Genomic DNA, 20,356 nt, shown 5'->3' on the forward strand with positions numbered 1-20,356 from the left:
GTGCCACTGGGGTGGGTGCGGGCCCCAAGAAGCGGGACCCCAGGAAGTGGGACCCCAGGAAGCAAGAGGGCACCGCTGTGGGGCGGCACGGGCCCCAAGAAGCAGGACCGCAGGAAGCAAGACAGAGCCACTGTGGGGGGGGGGAGGGGGGCGCGGGCCCATCGTCTGGTCACATAAGGGACTTGGGCCTGAGTCAGAGAGAAGGCCATTCGAAGGCTTTCCTGGAGACGCTGTCTGCCAGGCCCGGTGTGGACGGCAGCCTGGGGACCCAGGGAGGGACGGATGCCCTCACCACTTGAGTGGGGGGGGTGGGTGGCTGCAGGGGTGTGTCTGTGCCATGCCCAACAGGTCCACAATGGGTGGGGGCTCCCTTAGCCCTGGACCAGCAAGGTGGACAGAGGAAGGTGAGCGGGAACAGGAGGAAGGCTGTCCAGGGCCTTGGGGTCTGTAAACACTCGGCTGCCTGCCGCTTTGCGAAGCGCTGGGGACCCTGGGGACCACCGTCCGTGGGCGCACACCCTCTTACTCGCGCAATGCTCAGGTGCATTACACCGGCCTTCGGATGAAACGCGCTCCTGGGCTGACCAGACTGCGGACCAGGCAGGGAAGAGATACTCACGTCCACTTCTCCTTGGTCGATCACGTAGAAGTTATCTCCTTCGTCCCCTGTAAGGAGAGAAACATGCTGTGCACACCGCGAAGGGCACCGGGGGCCACGCTTCCGTCCCCCCGGAAGCTGGACCTGCCCCAGCTTCACAGAGGCCAAGGTCCCTGGGTCTCGCCGGGTACGTCTTGTTTGTTAAATAAAATTTGTACGCACGACACGAGGGTTGACCCACAGGGGCACGCTCCCCTCGCGCGGCCCCCCATGCTCCGTGTGTGGTGGGGCCCCCGTGGTCCCCGCCTGGCCCGTCTCAGGGTCCAGCTTCCCTGGTGGAAAGTTACGGAGACGTGGGGTTGGCGTGCAGAGAGCCGTGACGTTTCTCGCGGGCGGGCGGGCCTTGTGCTCACGGGAAGCCCATGGCCCGGTGCCCTGGCTCAGGGAAGCAGGAAACATACCTTGCTGGATGACGGTCTCCCCGGCGATGTGCGTGACGGGGAACATGGCGTCGAATATGTCGCTGCAAGAGAACACGCACGGCATGTGGGGGCTGCGGCAGCGCGGGGCACAGACCCCCCCCACCCCTCACCTCATGCGGAGCAACCAGCTCCGGTCACCCGGGGAAATGGAAAAAATCTGCCTTCGGAGGAAATCATGACCCTTCGTGGCCCTGCCGTCCGGGTGACAGCTCCCAACCTCCAGACCATGTCCATGCCGGGATCCACGGGGTTCTCAGTCTGGGTCTCCACAGAAACGGAATCATACCGCACACATTGCGTCAGACACAAAAACAAGCTGACGGCAGACCCTGGCTGTTCCTCGCGTCAGGAAACGTGAGTCCGCCCGGACACGTCCTGTGGGCCTGCTTTCTGCACACTTCCCTCGAGGAGTGTCCCGAGATCCCCGAGGCAGGAACCAGGGCCTCTACGCGGCCTGGCCGGCCACCGGAGCCTGACCCGCGGGCCGTGCCAAAGGGCGGCCTGGTCGTTAAGTTTCCTAAATGTGGCTGTCGGATGGACCAAACGGGCAGGACACAGGCGGGGGGGAGGTGGAGCGTGGGACCCTCATCTCCACGGGACTGCATCCAGAATGCACTGTCAGAGGTCAGCCTCGCTCCCCAAATGCGATGGCCACGCCCAGGAGACCGCGCCCACCCACCCACAGGGTCCCGAAGGAGAATCGGGCAGCTGGGGCCCCTGTGTGGTCAGGGCACACGGCAGGGCTCAGGGGGGGCCTGCCTCCTCTCCCCCCGCTGAACGGGAAACCTTCGCCCGACTGGTCAGGTGGAGTGAACCTCAGAGGAACTCGCGGGAGTTGGACACGACCCCCCCAGGGGCCAGCGCGAAACCAGAGATCCCAACAGCCTCGTGCTCCGCTGTCTCTAGGATCCAGGAAACGTTAAAGGGTTTGGTCAGTTGTCCAAACTGCATTGCTTCAAAACCACAGCATCAGGGATGTCAAAGTGAGCAGATGTTGAAGAAACGATTCTACAATTCCTGCCTCGTTTTTAAAAAAATTCTCGACGGTAATGGTAAAACATTTTCCCAAATGCCATGAGTAATCAAGCCAACCCCAGGACCCGTCACCACCCAGCCGGGGCAGGTGCTTGGGACAGCGGTCAAGCCCCAGGGCAGGGCCGCAACCCACCGCCCACCCCACACGCGGCCTGGACCTCTATTCCACGCGGACGAGCCCATGGAAAAGCCTGTCTCGATTTGGTGCCTTTGTCGTTCACACAGAAGTAACGGCTGTAACTCGAGTTTTTGTCCTGTGCTTCGTGACACGCGTCCAGATGGACAATCCCCTAGCGGCCGTCCTGCCGAGGCCAGGCCAGCGCCCCGCTGACCACGCAGGCGCCTCCCCAGGTACAGAAGCAGCGGATGACTCCCAATCTGTGAACAGCGAGGCCGGAGAGCCCAGCCCCACGCACCAAAAAGGGCCGCCCTACCCCTTTTCCCTCAGAAGAAGCTAACGCCCCCAGAGCCCCCCAGCCCGTCACCAAGGCTGGAACACAGGCCGTGTGCGGGCCGGACGCCGAGAGGCCCCCCTCCTTCCCCACCTCTGCGTCCTCTCAAACAAGACCCAATCCTTCCTGCCTCTTAGCACTTAATGGCATTAAAAGACTCTGATGAAAAGAGAAACGGTTTTCTATTCTAATCTGTAAGTGACCTCTGGAAACCTTTACTGAAGCTGTCGCCTGCATCTCAGCGTCTGACACCGGGTCCTGCCGCGGCCCCCGCCAGGCTCCGGAACTGGGCTTGGCAACTCCTGGGTCGGGGCCTGAGCCAGGCCCGGGGACACAGCCCTCGCGGCCGTGGAGACACAGAAACGTGAAGAGGTTACAGCCCTCACTCCCCAAGGACGCTGGCCGGGTGCCCTCCATCCGCCCGCTTGCTCCGAGGTCAGACCTGCGGCTGTCTCGTCCAGACAAGGAAACCAGAGACACTAAGTAACTCTGCCAAGGTCAGCAGCTGGGAAGAGGTGAGGCCAGGCCGCACCCCTGCCTTCCTGTGCAGGGCTCTGTGGGGCGCCCCGGGGCTAAGCGAGGCCTCCCAGTGTGTTCAGGGGCACGGGGCCTTCCCGGTCTCAGGAAGTGCCCTCAGAGAGCAGGTGGTGGAGGGTCCTGGCGCCAGCCACAGGCACACTCTGCCCTCCTCCAATCTTGGCCCGACGGTGGGGTCCTCTGGCTCCTGAGAGGTCCCCAGGCCAGAGTGGTCGCCACTCCCTCAACAGCGGGGAGCAGCTGACGAAGGGGTGCCTGCTGGTCTTGGCCCCGTGTCCATGTGGCCCCGCGGGCACCTCTCACCAGAAGCAGGTGAACTCACCTCGCTCGAGGGCAGCGAAGGGGCCCTGGGTTTGACCAGGAGTGATGGGGGCAGAGGCATTATCTATTCATTTTGTTTTAATTATGATTGCTTATTGGTACCGATGGTTTCTGTCAACTTCAGGCCAAGGTTGGTTCTCAGGCCCGCTGCACCGTGGATGTCTTCGGCTTCTAGCTGTGTTTATGCACGCCTTCCAGAAAAGCAGAATAAATAAAAAACCCAGCGAAGTCAACGATACGGAGACAGGGATCCAAACACTCAGACAAGCGGTCTGCAGCAGACTGGCCCAGGCACTCGCACACCTGCCTGCATCACAGCGAGCAGGGGCCTAGGGAGCACCCGACGGTGAGGGAGCCACGAGCATGAGCCTCTTTTGAGACAATCTGCAACAGTGAGGATGGGTGCGGAAACACATCCCAGGCGCCGCTCAGGTGCACAACGGAGGGAAACGCCAGCCTTAGTGGGCTGGTGACTGTCGGATGGCGGCCTTCCCAACCAAGTCCACGGACCGCTTTACGGCCTCCTACCTCCATCCGTGCCGGGTGCTGGGACCCGGAGCAGAGCACCGCTGACAGGGAGCTGGGGCAGGGTGGTGGCCAGGGAATGGGCAGACTTGGACCCCAGCCACAGCCGGGCCTGGCCCCTGATGCTCAGGGCCTGCGGAGTGCTGGGTCCCAGGTCCTGCGGGGTTTACGGCTCAGAGACCAGAGCCCACGGAAGTTCCCACCTGACTTACTCCTTGTCCTGGTGCCCCTCCTTCCCTGGGCTGCTCAGCTCTCACCCTCCTCCCCCTGCTGTGGATGGTTTCCTGACCCCATATCCCCCCAGCTGACTGTGAGTTCTGAGAATGAAGACCACCTCACTGCAGTCTGACACACATTGGCCAGCCCAGGTCTGACTCAGAGCAGGTCTTTGGTATGGATGGAAGGACAGAGGTTGGCTGGTGGATGGCGAGTGGGTAGGTGGGTGGATGGGTGGTGAATGGGGGGGGGGGTAGATGGGTAGGTGGATGGATGGATGGATGGATGGATGGATGGATGGATGGATAGATGGACAGATGGGTGGGTGGATGGGTGGGTGGATGGATGGATGGACGGATGGATGGACAGATGGGTGGGTGGATGGGTGGGTGGATGGATGGGTGGGTGGGTAGGTGGGTGGTGAATGGGGGGGGTGGATGGATGGATGGAAGGAAGGAAAGATAGATGGAGAACGAGCTAGGAGATCAACTAGAACATGGTGTGGGTCTTGCAACAAAAGTCCCTGCTTCCTGAGGCCATTCACTGAAAATGGTGGCTATGGAGCCCAGTACCCTCGACCCAAAACAAAGCCTCGTTAAGCTTCTCCCATTTGAACCTCACAAGCATGGAAAGACATTGGCTCCCATCACTGTCCCCACTCTACCGACAGGAATATCAAGGTTCAGAAAGGCTAAGTGACTCACCCACAGTCACGCAGCTGGTTTGGGATGCAGTAAGGCTGACCACCCCGTCAAGGTCCCACTCACTCATGCTGCAGAGGACGCACAGAAGAACAACCAGGGCGGGGGAGTCTGCTGTCTCTGGCCAGGCGCCAGGCCCCGACTCGTGGGGTGGGTCCACTCCGAGGTCTGGCCTCCTGGAGATGTTCCCAGGGCAGGAAGGCTGGATGCCAGCCAGAACTCTGCACGGACCACAGGGCATCACCCCCCCTGCCTACAGTCACACTTGCCCTTCCAGGCACACCTGGCTGCCACCTGGATCCCACCGGGTGCCCAGTTCCCAGGCGGGAAAACTGAGCCCCGGAGAGAGCCACATCCTGAGAGCTGCACTCTCCCTGGTTCCAGCGACAAGGCCACAGGGCATCAGCGGGCATCAACTTCAAAGCCTAGACCACCCGTCACGCCTGACGCCCTGGGGGGTGGGGTGACCCTCCCCCCGACGCCTGACTCCCTGGGGGGGGTGACCCTCCCCCCGATGCCTAACACCCTGGGGGGGGTGACCCTCCCCCTCACTCCTGACTCCCTTGCAGGGGAGTGACCCTACCCCCAAACCTGACTCTCTTGCGGGGGAAGGGTGTTCACGTGAAGTCATGTTTTGAAAGACAAATTCAAAATGAGGTCCCAGCCTTGAGGTCAGAATGCCACCAATGAACCCCGACTTAAGGTATTTCAGGGAAGAGCCCCTGGCCCATCTCGGGAGCTCATCCCCACCAAATAAAGCCGTGTAAACGTGCCACAGCTAAGCCCCACGACATAGAAAACCTCGGGTTTTTGTCTGTTTTCAGTCTAAACCCCATACACAGTCCAAACAGCCCAAACGCAAGTCAGTATGTAGAACATGACCTCCTGCTGAGTTACTTGTCTCGACCCTGAGAATAAGACTTTGCAGGATGAAACCAAGCCGGCTGGGGGCCACCAGACACTTCCCGGGTGTGAGGAGTCCCTTTGTCACGTCACTGTCACCTCAGGCCAGCCCCCATCTCCTCCTCTATCCGAGCAGAAAACCCCTGGGCGCTGACCCCTGGGGGTGTGGACAGGAACCCCCTCTGTCTCTCCCAGGAGGAAGAGGGCGCATTCACTCTGCTGGGGTGAAATCTCATCTCAGGCACTTCTCACTACAACCTTGTGACATTTATCACCGTCATCCCCGTTGTGGTGAGAGGAGGACTGGGGCACAGAGAGGGTAAGGAACTTGCTTGGGGTCACACAGCCAGAAAGTGGGAGTGCAAGACTGCAAACCAGGTGATCCGGCACATAAGCAAAGTCCCTTAACGTCAGGATGCTTGTCTGCGATGGGCACGTGTGACCTTTACTAAATTAAAACATTTTCCTCCTGGGACTAGTTTGCTAAGAATTTTTGTAATAGGTGCTGCGCTGTATGAAACTCTTTTCCCCACACCTACGTGATCTACCACACAGATCTTTTTCCTGGGATCTGTCAGTGTGGCAACACACGGACAGTGTTCTCAGCTCAAACCGTTTTTGAAAACCAGATAAACCCTACCTGATCTGGATGCGTGGTTTTCAAAAATCAAGTTGGATCTGTTTGGCTGCTTAGGGTTTTTGCATCCACGTTCACAGAACATATACTACACCTATAATTTTTTTTTTAACGTTTATTTATTTTTTAGAGAGAGACAGAGCACGAGTGGGGGAGGGGCAGAGAGAGGGAGACACAGAATCCGAAGCAGCTCCAGGCTCGGAGCGGTCAGCAGAGCCCGACGCGGGGCTCGAACTCATGACCCATGAGATCATGACCTGAGCTGAACTTGGACGCTTAACCGACTGAGCCACCCAGGTGCCCCTACACCTATAGTTTTTATACGACTTCTTATTCGTTTTCTCATACTGCCCGTACCACGTGCTGGGATGCAGATTATACTGTCCTCGTACAATGAGCCGGGCGGCTCTCCTGATTTTCCGTTCTCTGCAGCCACTGGTAAAAGGAGAACGATCTGTTGACGTTGGACAGGACTCTCCCGTAAAGCCGTCGGGGCCTGGCCTCTCCGGAGGGGGCAGGCCCTTGGTTACCATTTAACCTCCTTAGTGTTTATTGATCGTTCCACACTTAACTGTTTCTTCACGTGCCAATGTTAGCTGCACGTTCAAAGTTAGCTCCCAACGTTTAAAAATTGACAGAGTTATAAAAACCAAAGTTTTTGGCTTTTCTTTAAAAAAAAAAAAAAAAAAGGTTAGCTCTAGCTACATGGGGTCTGTGTTCTCACAAAGCAAGAGCTCAGGCCATTTCCACCCTGGTCAGACCACATGCTCTCCGTTTGGCCACCATCCCCAGAAGGCCACGGATTCCTGCCCCTGCACCGTCTGGGTGCACCAGCCCGCCCCTGCACCCGCTGTGGGGAGCCGCACACGTGGGACTTCATCACGGTGGGGGGGGGGGGTTGCCCTGTGACAACTGCTTCTCTGATGGCAACCCAGGAACCCGGTGCCACTCCTCAACTTGCCTGGAGAGACCCCAGGGGCAGACTCTCCGAGGACTTAACCCATCCGGAGAATGGGCAGGCGGCATGCTCACAGGCCACAGGGCATGTAACCACTCGTGAAGCACTTAGAATGAGCCCCGCCATCAGGAGCTCCCGTGACTGTTTCTGCCGGCTCCAGATACCCCCCACACGGCCCTGCTAAGATGCCCAAGCGTGTCTCAGGGTCCCCTGGGGATGAAGCCAGCCGGGGCACATCGCACCCCCGTCTTCGCCAGCCTCACGACCCAGCACGGCTTCTGTACCCCTTGTTGCCGGCTCACGTTTGCAACATACTTGAAGCCGCAGCCCAGGCGGCCTGCCCCCACCCCTGCGAAGCTGCAGAAGCAAACAGGCCGCGCCAGTTCTCAGAGCGAGGCCGCCCTGAGCAGGACGGGCCTGGGAGGAGGCACCCAGCAGCCAGCCCTGCATGTGGCCCCACGCACCCGGCCTCCTTCCAGTGCTGGGAAGTGGCGGCGTGGAACTGACAGGGTCCCACATGGACCCCCCACCTCCCCAGCTCCAGCAACCCGCGGTGCTGCATCTTGGAAACCCTGGCGGGTGGAGGGCATTCCCGGGATTTACGCAGGGAGCCCCAGGACACGGGCCACAGGGTCGCCTCCAGTAAGAAGGAAAGCAGACCGCATCAGTGCTTTCAACATTTCTGGATTTCTACTTCTTTAAACGACTTACTCGGACAAATGTCAAACTTTCAGAAGCACAGAGGGGACGCGGATGTGGGAGGGGGATGTGTTACACCTCCGGCTGGCAATGTCCGAAGAGCAGAAGGCAGCCCCTCGGCCGTGCACTGGCCGCGGGCGTGCACAGAAGCGCACGTCCGTGTACCACGAAGAACACAAGGGAGGCGTGAGTGATGTGAACAGAACACAAGAACAAAGACCGCCCAGGCTGCAGAAAGCACGTCCCGGTGCACACGAGCGTGTTTTCCTGGCTCCAAAGTGATGCCAGAGACGGGATGTCTGGCCCGTCCCCTTCAGAAGTGGTTCAGAAGGACCCAAACCAGCCGCCTCGGCCACGGGAGAACTTCTGTCCGGCTGTTTGGACTCGGTCAATGTCACCCAGGGAAGCAAGCGCCCCGGACCCGCAGGCAAAGCTCTGGTGCCCACATCCTGCTTTATGCTGCCTGTCACAGCCCGAGTGACAGTGGCCCCGGGCTGTGTTTAGGCCTCTCCACTGTTTGGGTGAGAGCTCACTGTGTTTCTCCATCCACTGCAAGTTTCCAAATAATCCTCTGTAAACAGTGATAACTCAGGCGTGGCCGTGTCCTCTGGAGACACGGTGCTGGAGCACCAGGAGCACGGGAGCCTCTGCCCCGGGGGCCTGGTGCCACCTCGTCTGCAGCGGTTCCCCACGCACAAACGCCGGGCCCTGGAGAGGGGCGCACGAACACGCGCCCGGGACTCCGGTGGGGAGTGTGTCCGCAGCACTCGGGACGGAGGACGGGGGCCGGGCCTCGGGGGAAGGGGTGGGGGCCAGGATGTCCAGCCCAGAATCGCCAGTGCACAGCCCCAGCCCTGCCGTCCATCGTGCCCCCGGAGGCCCCAGCCAAGCGGAGGTGCCGAGTCAGAAGGCACCTTGGATGGAGACCGGCGCCCGCAGGTGTAGGCTGAGGCCGGGGAGCTTTTCTCTTAAGATGTGCCCTCGGACCCCGCAGGGCCGCTGGGGTTCTATTCCCTCCCACACTCACTCTGGAGGCACAGTTAAACACACGAGGTGCGGTGCGCCCACTGGGCCGCTGGGGACCGCGCTGTCTGCAGTCACGGCAATCTGTAACACCTGACGGCTGGGGACCGGTTAACTAAATTCCTAATTATGGACCAGGCGAGGGCATTGCAGACGCACCTCTGCGCGGAACACGGGCGTCCGTTACAGGTCTGCTAAATAGAAAACATCTCGCAAAACGAGTCTGACAGAACTGCAAGGAGAAACAAACAAACCCAAATTAGACTGGAGCGTTTCAACACCCCTTTGTGAGTTACCGGCAGCTCCACAGGCAGAAAAAGCACCATCGGCTAAACAGACGCGGCTGACGTTTGCAGGACTCCTTCTCAAACACAGCAGAACACACATCCTTCTCAAGTTCGCAGGAGTGTACCACGATGGACCACATCCTGGACCGCAGAACACACCTGAACACATTTAAAAGACTATGGTACACAGTGTCTCCTCCTGGGCCACAGCGGAATTAAACCAGAAATTAGTAACAAAAAGAGAGCTTGAAAGTCCTAATATTTGCAGGTTGAAAAACACACTGAATAACACACAGGGCAAAGAAGAAGGCTCAAGAGAAACTGGGAGTGTTTCTAACTAAACACAAATGAAAATGCAGCTTATGAAAATCTGTGGAGGGGCGCCTGGGGGGGGCTCAGTCGGTTGAGCGTCCGACGTCGGCTCAGGTCACGATCTCACGGTCCGTGGGTCCGAGCCCCGCGTCCGGCTCCGTGCTGACGGCTCAGAGCCTGGAGCCTGCTTCCCATTCTGTGTCTCCCTCCCTCTCTGCCCCTCCCCCGCTCATTCTCTCTCTCTCTCTCTCTCTCTCTCTCTCAAAAATAAACATTAAGATTTTTTTTTTAATGAAATGAAAATAAAAATAAAATAGGAAGTGAATGGAGAAAATCGACAAAACCGAACCTGGTTCTTTGCGAAGATGAATAAAAACCTACAATCCTCTAGTGAGGCTGAGAGAGAGAGGGGAGAGAGCAAACAGAAGTCAGGGAAGAGGAGGATGTACCCCGCAGGTCCCAGAGACACTAAGAGTCTGATCAAGGAACACTACGAACACCACAGTGTGAAAACCTAGATGAAAGAGACCAGTTTTTTGAAAGACATTACCCACCAAAACTGACAAGAAATAGATAATATATGCAAGAAATTGAATCAATAATTATTAATTTTCCATAACAGAGAGCCCGCAGGCCCAGAGGGCTCGTGAGTGAATTCTGTCAAATATTTAAGGAAGAAATTATAGGGGCGCCTGGGTGGCGCATTCGGTTAAGCGTCCGACTTCAGCCAGGTCACGATCTCGTGGTCCGGGAGTTCGAGCCCCGCGTCGGGCTCTGGGCTGATGGCTCAGAGCCTGGAGCCTGTTTCCGATTCTGTGTCTCCCTCTCTCTCTGCCCCTCCCCAGTTCATGCTCTGTCTCTCTCTATCCCAAAAATAAATAAACGTTGAAAAAAAAAATTAAAAAAAAATAAAAAATAAAAATAAAAAAATAAAAAAAATAAAAAAAAAATTAAGGAAGAAATTATACCAATTCCCAACCATCTCTTCCAGAAAACCGAAGCAGAGGAAAGTTTCTCACTCATTCTACGAGGGCAGCATTAGCCTAACACCAAAACCAGACAGAGGCCTTACAAAAAAAGTTAAATCACAGACCAATATCTCAAGATATGGTTGCAAAATACAAGCTTAATATACAAAAGTCGGTCACTTTCTTACACACCAGCAATGAAACAGTGAAATGTGAAATGAAAAGCACAACACCGTTTACAGTAGCACGCCTCAAAATGAAATACTCAGGCATAAACCTAACAAAATATGCATGAGATCGATGTGAGGACAACTACAAAACTCGGATGAAAAAAAAATTAAATAACAAATACAAATTGTCAACTGGATCCCCACTTGATCTGCAGATTCAATTCCAATAAAAATCCCAACAAGTCATTTTGTAGAGATCAACACACCGATCCTACGGTTCACACATCGAAGCAAATGACCCCGAACAGCCTGCACAGAATTGAAGTCTGAGCGTGCACTGCCGGACGTCAGGACCTGCCAGACGGCTGCTATAATAATTGAGACAGTGTGGTGTTGGCAAGAGTACAGGCCAATAATAGACCCAGGGAACAGAATGGAGAGCCCAGAAACAGAACGCCCCGAATACAGTCAACCGACCTCTGAGAAAGGAGCAAAGACAGTCTCCCCCACACTGAGCTGGAACAAGAGGATGTCCACACGCTGAGTCTAGACCCAGACTTTACTTCCTTTACAAGAACTAACTCAAGATGTATCATAGATCTAATCGTAAAACACAGGGGCGCCTGGGTGGCTCATTTGGTTGAGCGTCCGACTTTGGCTCAGTCGTGATCTCACCGTTCACGGGTTTGAGCCCCAGGTCAGGCTCTGTGCTGGCAGCTCGGAGCTTGGAGCCTGCTTGGGATTCTGTGTCTCCCTCTCTCTCTCTGCCCCTCCCCTGCTCACATTCTGTCTCTCTCAAAAATAAATACACATTAAAGAAATGTTTTTAGGGGCACCTGAGTGGCTCAGTCAGTTAAGCGGTCTGACTTTGGCTCAGGTCATAGTCTCACGGTTTGTGAGTTCAAGCCCCACGTCGGGCTCTGGGCTGACGGCTCAGAGCCTGGAAACCGCTTCGGATTCTGTGTCTCCCCGTCTCTCTGCCCCTCCCCCACTCGTGCTCTGTCTCTCAAAAATAAGTAAATGTAAAAAAAAATTTTTTTTTTAATTTTTTTAACACTTTTAGAAGACAACACAGAAAACAATCTAGGGACCTTGGGTTTGACAATGACTTTTTAGATGCTGCACCCGCAGCCCCCCGGATGGAAGCCTGGCTGCACCACAGAGGACACGTGCAGCCATCCGTCCTCGGAGGGCACCAAGAACCCCCAGGGGGTAGCGGAGGCTCCAGGAGCCACCCGACTGAGAGCCCCATCAACCCCGGCTCCTGCTGGGCATCTCTGGGCGAGGGTGAGCAGCCCCAGGGAGGTTCGAGCACCACACCCGGTCTGACTCACCCACCGGGAGACCGTGGAGAACAAGGCAGGCGCAGTCCCTGCCTCAAGAGATGGCAGCAACATGGGGTGGGTGCCGAACAGCTGGGGCCTTCCGGCTGTTGCTTTTCAACAAACACACAGGGGGTCAATGCCAGGTCAGCCCCCTGCCGGCCTCAGGCCGTGGTCGGAGCGCAGGTTAAGAAAGCCAATCCCTTGCTTGCCACTGGGCAAAGACCATGCGAGAGGAGAGGCGCCAATGCCCCGTGTGGACAGACATCGGCAGTGCCCTGGTCTCCTCGGCCTGGGGGCCCAGTAGTGGGGAGGACACCCCAGAAGCACCCCAGAAGCAGCTTCTGGTACTTACGGCAGATCAACCAGAGACAGAGAACGGGGCACAGAAGGCTCCGGGTCAGGACCCGTCCCACATGGTAACCAAGCCTGGGCTGGAAACCTCATCACCACCTCTGCACGACGGGCTCAGAAACAGTGCCTGGGAGCCAAGGGGAGTCACCTCCAAGAGCCTGTCTCCTGAGACTCAGATTCTAGATCTTTCTTCAAGGATTTCACGCCGGCAGCCAGGGCTGGGCATCCAGCTCCGGGGCAGGCTGGGGGTGGTGCGGGGGGAGCTGTGGCGGGCGGCAGGGTTGAGGGGATGCGCAGAGAAGCCAGCCGGCGGGAGTCCGTCTGAGGTTCGGCCTGGGTCAGTGCAGCCTCCCTGCCAGCCGGCCAGGCAGTGGGCAAGCAAGTCTGTCCTCTGGCCCCGACCACTCGGGAGCAACATGGGGCACCCTCGCCCAGCCACCTGAGGTTTGCGGAGCTCCACGGCCTCGTCTGTCTCCCCCCTGAACACTACCGTCCTCACCTCCTCCAAGCAGTCCCCTGGGATTCCTCCCCCCCACACCAGTCAGGGCTCCTTGGTTCTCAGGCCCGTTTGTAGAGCAGGTGGTTTGAGCCCCTGAGGAACAAGATTCGGCCTTCTGCAGCCCGTGGCAGTGCTAATCTTGGAGGGACGCGGGTCTCAGAAGCCCTGAGCGGCCCTGCGCCAGCCTCGCAGGGCCAGGTGACCCCGGTGAGAGAGCTTACAGTGAAGAGGGCCCCCCTTCCCAGCTGCCCTTCTGCAGGCCACGTCCACGGCCACGGCCACGACCCAGGAACTCTGCTGCCCTCCCCCTCCCCATCGCCTCGCAAGGCGGGCGTGTTCTCCAGGGTCAAAGGCATCTCGCTTATTTTAAACCAGAGGGCCCACGGACCGGTCACAAGATCCAGGCAGCCGGTGTCCTCATAACCGCAGACCCCGCTCCAAGCACGTGGGAGGGGAGAACGCAGCGGCCTGTCCGTAGACACCGCCACCGGGGCTCCGTGGGCTGGGGACACGTGTGCTTTCTTTCCACGGCTGCTAAACCAATCAGCTGCTCCACGGGCCACTTCCCAGGGCGGGCACAGAGGCGCCCAGGGCCAGGGAGGCGGGGTGGAAGGGTGCTTCGGAGGCTGAGGTGGAAGGGTGGGTCACGAGCTGGCCGGCCTGGCGGTGGGACCCGGGCTCCCAACAGGTGGGCAGCCGGGATGCACCAGCACTCGGGACCAGGGACCGGCGGTCGTCCCGGGAAAAGCCGGAGCTGCCCAAAGGAGAAACAAGCTGCCCTGGGTGTGGGGGTCCCGCCAGGGTGTGCCAGGGGGGTTCCGCCAGGGGATGCCAGGGGGGTCCCACCAGAGGGTGGGGGGGGTCCCACCAGGGCGTTCCCACAAGAAGGTGCCAGGGGTGCCCGGCCAGGGGGTGTGGGGGTTCCGCCAGGGGGTATGGGGGTCCTGCCAGGGGGTGCCATGGGAGTCCCACCAAGGGATGCTGTGGGGGTTCCACCAGAGGGTGTGGGGGTTCCCCCAGGGAATTCCCACAAAGAGATGCCAGGGGTGCCTGGCCAGGAGGTGTGGGGGTCCCGCCAGCAGGTGCCGTGGGGGTCCCACCAGGGGGTGTGGGGGTCCTGCCAAGGGGTACCAGGGGGGGTCCCTCCAGGAGGTGCCGGGGGCACTGAGAGGGGGTGCTGTGGGGGTCTTACCAGGAGGTGGGGGGGGGCCCCCCCCCGGGGGTTCCCGCCCGGAGGGGCCCGGGGGGGTCCCGCCAGGGGGCGTGGGGGTCCCGCCAGGGGGTGGCCAGTTAGCACACAGCTAAGGTGCGTGGACACCGGGTGGATGGTCTCTAGTGATGCCATTAGGGTCCCGAGGCTCCTGTTCAGAGAGGAAATGTGGCCAACTCAGAGTCATTTAACTTTGCTATTATTACTCTGAACCTGAGTGAAAACACACAGCTTTTACAAGGCTGGCCCTGAGTCAGACCCTCTTATGTCAAAGGCACCCGAGGGACATACCCCAGGCCACCAGGCATGAGCACGCCAGCAAGGGGGTTACTGCTCTCAGAGCCGGAGGGGCCACCGGGACTGTGGGGACGGCCAGGGCTCACGGAGTCAGCCCCCTGTGGGCCCAGGCAGGCCCAGGGGCCAGGAGCGCACTCCCCCACCTACAGAGAGCCCATGACCAGAGTGCAGTGAGGGCCCAGGATGAGTAACACTCCTGTGTCCCACACGACGGTGAGGGCGGACTCTGACTTTAAGAGCGCCCGTTGGTCAAAAAGAACATGGCTGTGGCCAGACGCAGACGGCACCCCACTTCTGCCATCCCACCAAGGCCGGTGCGGAGCACAAGAACGTGTGAAGCCTGTCACTGGCCAGACCAGGTCCAGGGCCAGGAGGAGCTCTGCCTGAAGCCGGCCGCATGGCCCCGAGGGTCCCCGCGCCTCATACCGGCACCCGGCACTGGGAAGGGAGAAAAAAAGGCCAGCCGAGGCACCAAGGATGCCCGTCGGAAAGCCACCGGCAAAAGCCACAGAACCACCGGCGCGCCCGTCACCAGGGGCAGCGTGCTGGGCAGTCACGCGAGGACGGGGAGGCCTCCGTGCTGATCCGCGACGGTCACCAGGGCGACCCCAGAGGGGCAGAGCGTGTGACAAGACAGCTCGTCATATCGGAAGACACGCGCACGTGTGCAAGGCAGCAACCCCGGAGCGACGCGTGTCCCACAGGGCAGCGGGGGTGTCTCCGGGCCACGGGGAAGGTGCTGGGACGCGGTCTGTTTGTCCTCGCCTACCCGGTCAGGGTGTTTCGTGTTTATCTGTTACCTGATTACGAATCACCAGTTTTAAACAATCTTGAGAGGTGCAGCGCCTCTGTTTCTGGTTGGTTCTGGGCTAAGGCTCTCTCCCTGCTGCAGGAGCCCCACGATGCTGGCCTACACTTGATTCTCCACGCCGCCCCCCCCCCCCGGCTTAGTGAGCCAAAGCAAAGGGCATGGCCGGGTGCACCCCGGGTCATTCTCGCGCTCACGCGCTGGGCTGGACTCTGCCCGGGTTCCCTGTGCACAGCCGGCCACACCTGGACACACGCGTACCTGTGCCCGCTCCGGGGCAATCGGCGGGGCTCCGGGGCCATGCCCCCAGGCCAGCTGCAGGCAGACCGCACCTCCCCCCCCCACCCCAGCCCTGGGACTGGCCAGGCTGTGCCAGGACGCAGGGTTATGTGAGAAAAGCAAGGTGGGGGTCCACGTGGAGGGGCAGGGGCAGTGTCTGCAAGGAAGGCGGGGACAGACGTGGACGTGGGTGCGTTTTTGCTCCCTGAAACCACGGACAAACCGTGAGGGTAGAAGGTACGGAGGGGAGACACCTTGTCTGCGGACACGGCCTCGGAAACACGTCACTGCTCCGCACGACTATAAAAACAAAGCTGGGATCGGAAAGGCAATACTTACAAAAAGTAAACGGCAACAAATGATAGCGTAACTGCCCCCAAACGGTACCTGGGGACAAAGTGAGTGTCACGGACCCTTGCTGGTGGCAGGGGGGGCTAATGGTGCCGTCATCCCAACATGGGGCGCGAGCGTGTGCTGGAATAAAACAGAGCAATCTTCGGCGGGTGTCGTTTAGATCTGGCACTTACGGGAGGAGAGACATGGACGGCACCCATCGAGCTGTGCTACAGGGAAGGTAAGAGCCCAAGCCCGTAGCCCTGAAGCGGAACTGAAGAGTCCACGTGAACACACGAAGTATTTTATCCTGAAAAAACTCCTGGTTCCGTCCACAGAAAAGCCTGGTAGGGGGTGGCTGGGTGGCTCAGTCGGTGGAGCGTCCGACTTCGGCTCAGGTCACGATCTCACAGCTCGTGGGTTCAAGCCCCACGTCGGGCTCTGTGCTGACAGCTCGGAACCTGGAGCCTGCTTCGGGTTCTGTGTCTCTCTCTCTGCCCCTAACCCACTCGCATTCTGTCTCTGTCTCTCTCAAAAATAAATAAACTTAAAAAAAAAAAAAAAAAAAGCCTGGAAGAATGACAACTCAGAGTGGCACTTTTTTCTTTGGAGAAAGAGTGACTTCAGGTCTGGGGCAGAAAACACAAGCCAAGCCTACAATGTCCTAAAATACCAGAAAGCAAGGAAGATGGCAAAAACGAAGGGGCTCACAGCAGAGACCGAGGAGCCTTCACGGAGGCTCTGTGGGCCGCAAATGGGGCAGTCCCAGCACCCCTCGGTGGTGGGGGCCCAAGGGCACACCGAGGTCGGGGGCCGGCAGAGGAAGGGCCACCAGGGAAGAGCCGGACTCGGGAAGCCCCACGCTCACCTGGAGGGCGGAGGAGCGGGGAGGCAGCTCGGTGATGTCCACCGGGCACGCCCCTCACCTGTCCGCCCTGCACAGGCCTCTCCCGTCGGGGCCACTGGGCCCGCACCTGCTCCACGCGCCGGGCGTGAGGCCGCAGGGTGGGCTGGGCTCTGGTGCTCTGGGGCCCGTTCTCCTACGTGGGCTCCAGCCAGGGAACGAGCAGGGAGTCCCGGGCAGGTGCCCCCCACAGACACAGACACGGACAGGACGCCGAGCCGGTGCAGACGCTGAGCCCCGGCCACCCCCGGGAACCGTCAGCCTGGCCCAGGCAAGGCGACGTGCCCTCCACACCTGGCCTCCCCTACCTGTGCCGGGTGAGCCACTCAGAACCACACGGTGCGCTCGGGCTTCTCTGCCAGGTAAGAGGCTACGCTCCACCCCTGCAAGGGCAGAAACGTCCCCGCCGTGTGACGGCCAGGACAAGCATGAGCCCCGGGCCCCAGCAGTCCGAGAGAGGCAGGGGGACCCGGAGGTGGGCTTGCAGGCACAGCCGGGCGTCTGAGGTAGCGGGACACTGCTCCGGGGTCTTCGCGCTGTCTCACTCGGCCCAGCCCTTGACACGAGGCGTGTGCTGAGTGCTAGGGCTCTGGCCACCCGGGGTGGGAAACGGGGTCTCAAGGCGTGCAGAGGCCACGGCCGGGTGCCCCAGCAGGGCGGTGGGGCCAGCCTGAGAGCCCCCTCCATCAAACAGAGGGGGCAACTGAGGCTCAGAGGCACCACCGTGGGTCACGGGTCACACAGACGCAATGCGACTGCCAAGCCACGCCAGATCCAAGGGCCACCGAAACTCCCTGGGGGTACCACACCCTAAAATCCGAAGGAAGATGATTTCCCTGTGGACTCATCCTACTCTCCGGGACAAGGAGGAGCATGCAGGGGGTGATGTGTCTCAGACCTCTCGTCTCCTGGCTCTGCTCAGGCTTCCAGACCCGGCACAGACGCCTCCTCCCCCAGGAAGCCCTCCGTGTACCACTCCTGTTGGTGCCGGATGACACCCTCTACCCCACACCTCCCGTCCACCCCTATACAACCCTGAACAACTCCAGCCAGTGGAAACAGTCTGTGACTCCTACCCTCAGGACAGGCTGGGCACGGGGGGACTGGATGGTCTGTGTGGAAGGAAAGAGGAAGGAGGGAGGGAGGAATGGGGGAAGGGGGGAGGGAGGAAGGGGGGAGGGAGGAAGGGGGGCAGGGAGGAAGAGGAGAAGGGAGGATAGGGGGAAGGGAGGGAGGAATGAAGGAGGGAGGGAAGGAGGGAGGGAAGGAGGGAGGGAAGGAGGAAGGAATGAAGAGGGAGGAGGGAAGAAGGAAGGAGGGAGGAGGGAGAGAGGAAGGGGGGAGGGAGGAGGGAGAGAGGAAGGAGGGAGGGAGGAAGAAAGGAGGGAGGGAGGAACGGGGGAAGGGAGGGAGGGGAAAGGGGGGAGAGAGGAAGGGGGGAGGGAGGAAGAGGGGAGGGAGGAGGCAGGGAGGAAGGGAGGAGGGAGGGAGGAAGGGAGGAGGGAGGGAGGAAGGGAGAAAGGGAGGAAGGTTGGAGGAGGGAGGGAGGAAGAAGGGAGGGAGGGAGGGAGGGGCAGGGCGGCCTCCCTGGATGCTGGAGCCGGGCGTCCGTGCCCCGTGGGCCCCACCACTCTAGGGGTGATGACGTCTGGCTTGACTGAGAAACTGCGTCTGGCCAAGGTTCCCCAGCCAGGCCATGGTGGAGCTGGGCTCCAACCCCAATCCGGAAGATTCTAGAGCTCACCAGCCTCCTCTTCAAGTCAGACAGGAAACCGGGTCGCGGTCCCAGCCTACCCTCCACACAGCCCTGCTTAAGTCAGCTGCCCCCTCCTGAATCAGTCAGGGATGTGACGCGGTGGCCTTCCCGCCAGAAGTGAGAAACCTGAACCTAGTCATGAGCGGACTCAGCCGGGCCAGAAACCGTCAGGCCGCTCCGGGCACTTGAGAGACCGGGCAGGTGCCGGGCCCGGAGTGGGTTAGTGAGGAACCCGCAGCCGTGATAGAGTCCCGAGTGCGGTCATCACCCTCCGAGGGGCCCCACTCGTGGGGGACGTGCCGAGGTCACTGAGTCTCAAGCGGCACGGGGGTAACTAAGAGGCAGAGACACGTGGACGGTGTCAGCTGGCAGGTCCGGGGTAGGCACACGCTCCTTGTAAACTTTTCCGTTGGAGACACTTTCAAGAAAAGTACAAAATAAAAAATAACTAAGTAAATAAAAGAAATTTTTAAAAATTTACTAAATAAAAAACTTTTTTTTTTTTAAGTCAAAAGGGAAAAAAACGAGTACACGAAAACCTTGACTTTGAGCTTCTCTGCACAGATCTGAGATCTGGCCGATGGGGCACAGAGACCAGGGCGCCGGCTGGCGGGAACTTCGCCACCCTGGACTGGCCCCAGCGTCCTCTCTGGGCGGGGACCAAGGGGCCCGGGCTCGGCGAGGCCTCGGCGGACGCTGAGCGCACGGACGTCGAGCACCTGCACACCGGAGCCCCGAGAGTCTGGCCAGGCCCGGGGGCTCTGGAATGCTGCCTCCAAGGCCCCCGGGACTCCACCGTTCGGCCACCAGGATGCAGCAGGCAGGCGTGGAGCGGCAGGGTGGAGAGACGCACAGAGAGGCGTGAGGCTGCCGGGCTCTGGAGTCAGGAAGAGAATCTCAGCCTGTCTCAATCTGGGGCAAGCAGGGCGGCCACGGGCCCGGCTGAGTCTCGGCTTCCCTGTGCAGGGAAACGACACCACAGAGGGAAGCGAGCTCCACGGGTGCCATAGAGGCACCTGTCCCCTGCCACCAAGGCCGCCTTCCTCTCTGGGGACGCCCAGGCTCCTCCAGCAGGGATGGGGGTCAGCTCCATTCCCGCCCTCTCCAACAGCTGGAGCACAGTGACCCCAGGTGGCCAGCACCTCCCCACCGATGGCTTCACAAGACGGCAAGCGGACGCCGAGCTTTTCCCGTCACAAGGGACCCTGCGCAGCACTGCTCGGTGCGGGTGGGTCTCGCCACCCGGCACAGGGCGGGCGCCACCCTGCCTCACCCCCTCGTCTGGAGAAGCTCCCGCCAACGGCCGAGACCACCAAGTGGGCACGGCACAGGAGACAGGAAGGTGGGTCACCCTTCCCGGGCCCCGAGGCCGTCAATGGCAGGCCCCCCTTCCCAAAGCTGGTGGGGGTGGGGAGCCAGCCTGCAGGGTGGGCCAGTGGGTCAGGCCGCAGGAGTCAGAGTAACAGGGAAGGCTGGGGATCCCGGATCCGTGATGGGCTGGGCAGCCCGGGCCGAGCTGCCCACCTCCCTGCTCTGGTCCGTCTGGCAACAGAGCCCACAATGACACGGCCTCCCGAAATACCTGTGGAAGCATATCAGACATGCGCTGGAGGGCCAGGACTGTCCTCATTTGCTGCTGAGAGCCCAGCCCTGGAGCTGCACCCAGCACCCAGCACCCAGGCCCTGGAGCTGCACCCAGCACCCAGCACCCAGGCCCTGGAGTTGCACCCAGCACCCAGCACCACGTCCCTGGAACTGCACCCAGCACCC

At 59.9% G+C, this 20,356-nt stretch overlaps 1 protein-coding gene and 1 long non-coding RNA gene across 2 annotated transcripts in view; one reads left to right on the forward strand and one right to left on the reverse strand.

Moving 5' to 3' along the window:
• The window catches only part of LOC121017470 (uncharacterized), a 4,901-nt gene extending 961 nt beyond the window's left edge, over positions 1-3,940 (forward strand). The window contains exon 2 of the long non-coding RNA XR_005784768.1: positions 3,550-3,940. This is a non-coding gene — a long non-coding RNA (uncharacterized LOC121017470). The remainder of the gene's footprint in view (positions 1-3,549) is intronic.
• Positions 1-20,356, reverse strand: part of PRKAR1B (protein kinase cAMP-dependent type I regulatory subunit beta) — a 99,100-nt gene that overhangs the window by 31,803 nt on the left and 46,941 nt on the right. Inside the window, exons 4-5 of the mRNA XM_040455670.1 lie at positions 1,060-1,121; positions 620-666 (exon numbers count right to left, since the gene is read on the reverse strand). Of these exons, the coding sequence (XP_040311604.1) occupies positions 620-666; positions 1,060-1,121 (109 nt within the window). The remainder of the gene's footprint in view (positions 1-619; positions 667-1,059; positions 1,122-20,356) is intronic.

This window comes from Herpailurus yagouaroundi, unplaced genomic scaffold (genome assembly GCF_014898765.1).
Source record: "Herpailurus yagouaroundi ecotype Mexico unplaced genomic scaffold, PumYag 216, whole genome shotgun sequence".
Taxonomy (NCBI): Eukaryota; Metazoa; Chordata; class Mammalia; order Carnivora; family Felidae; genus Herpailurus; species Herpailurus yagouaroundi.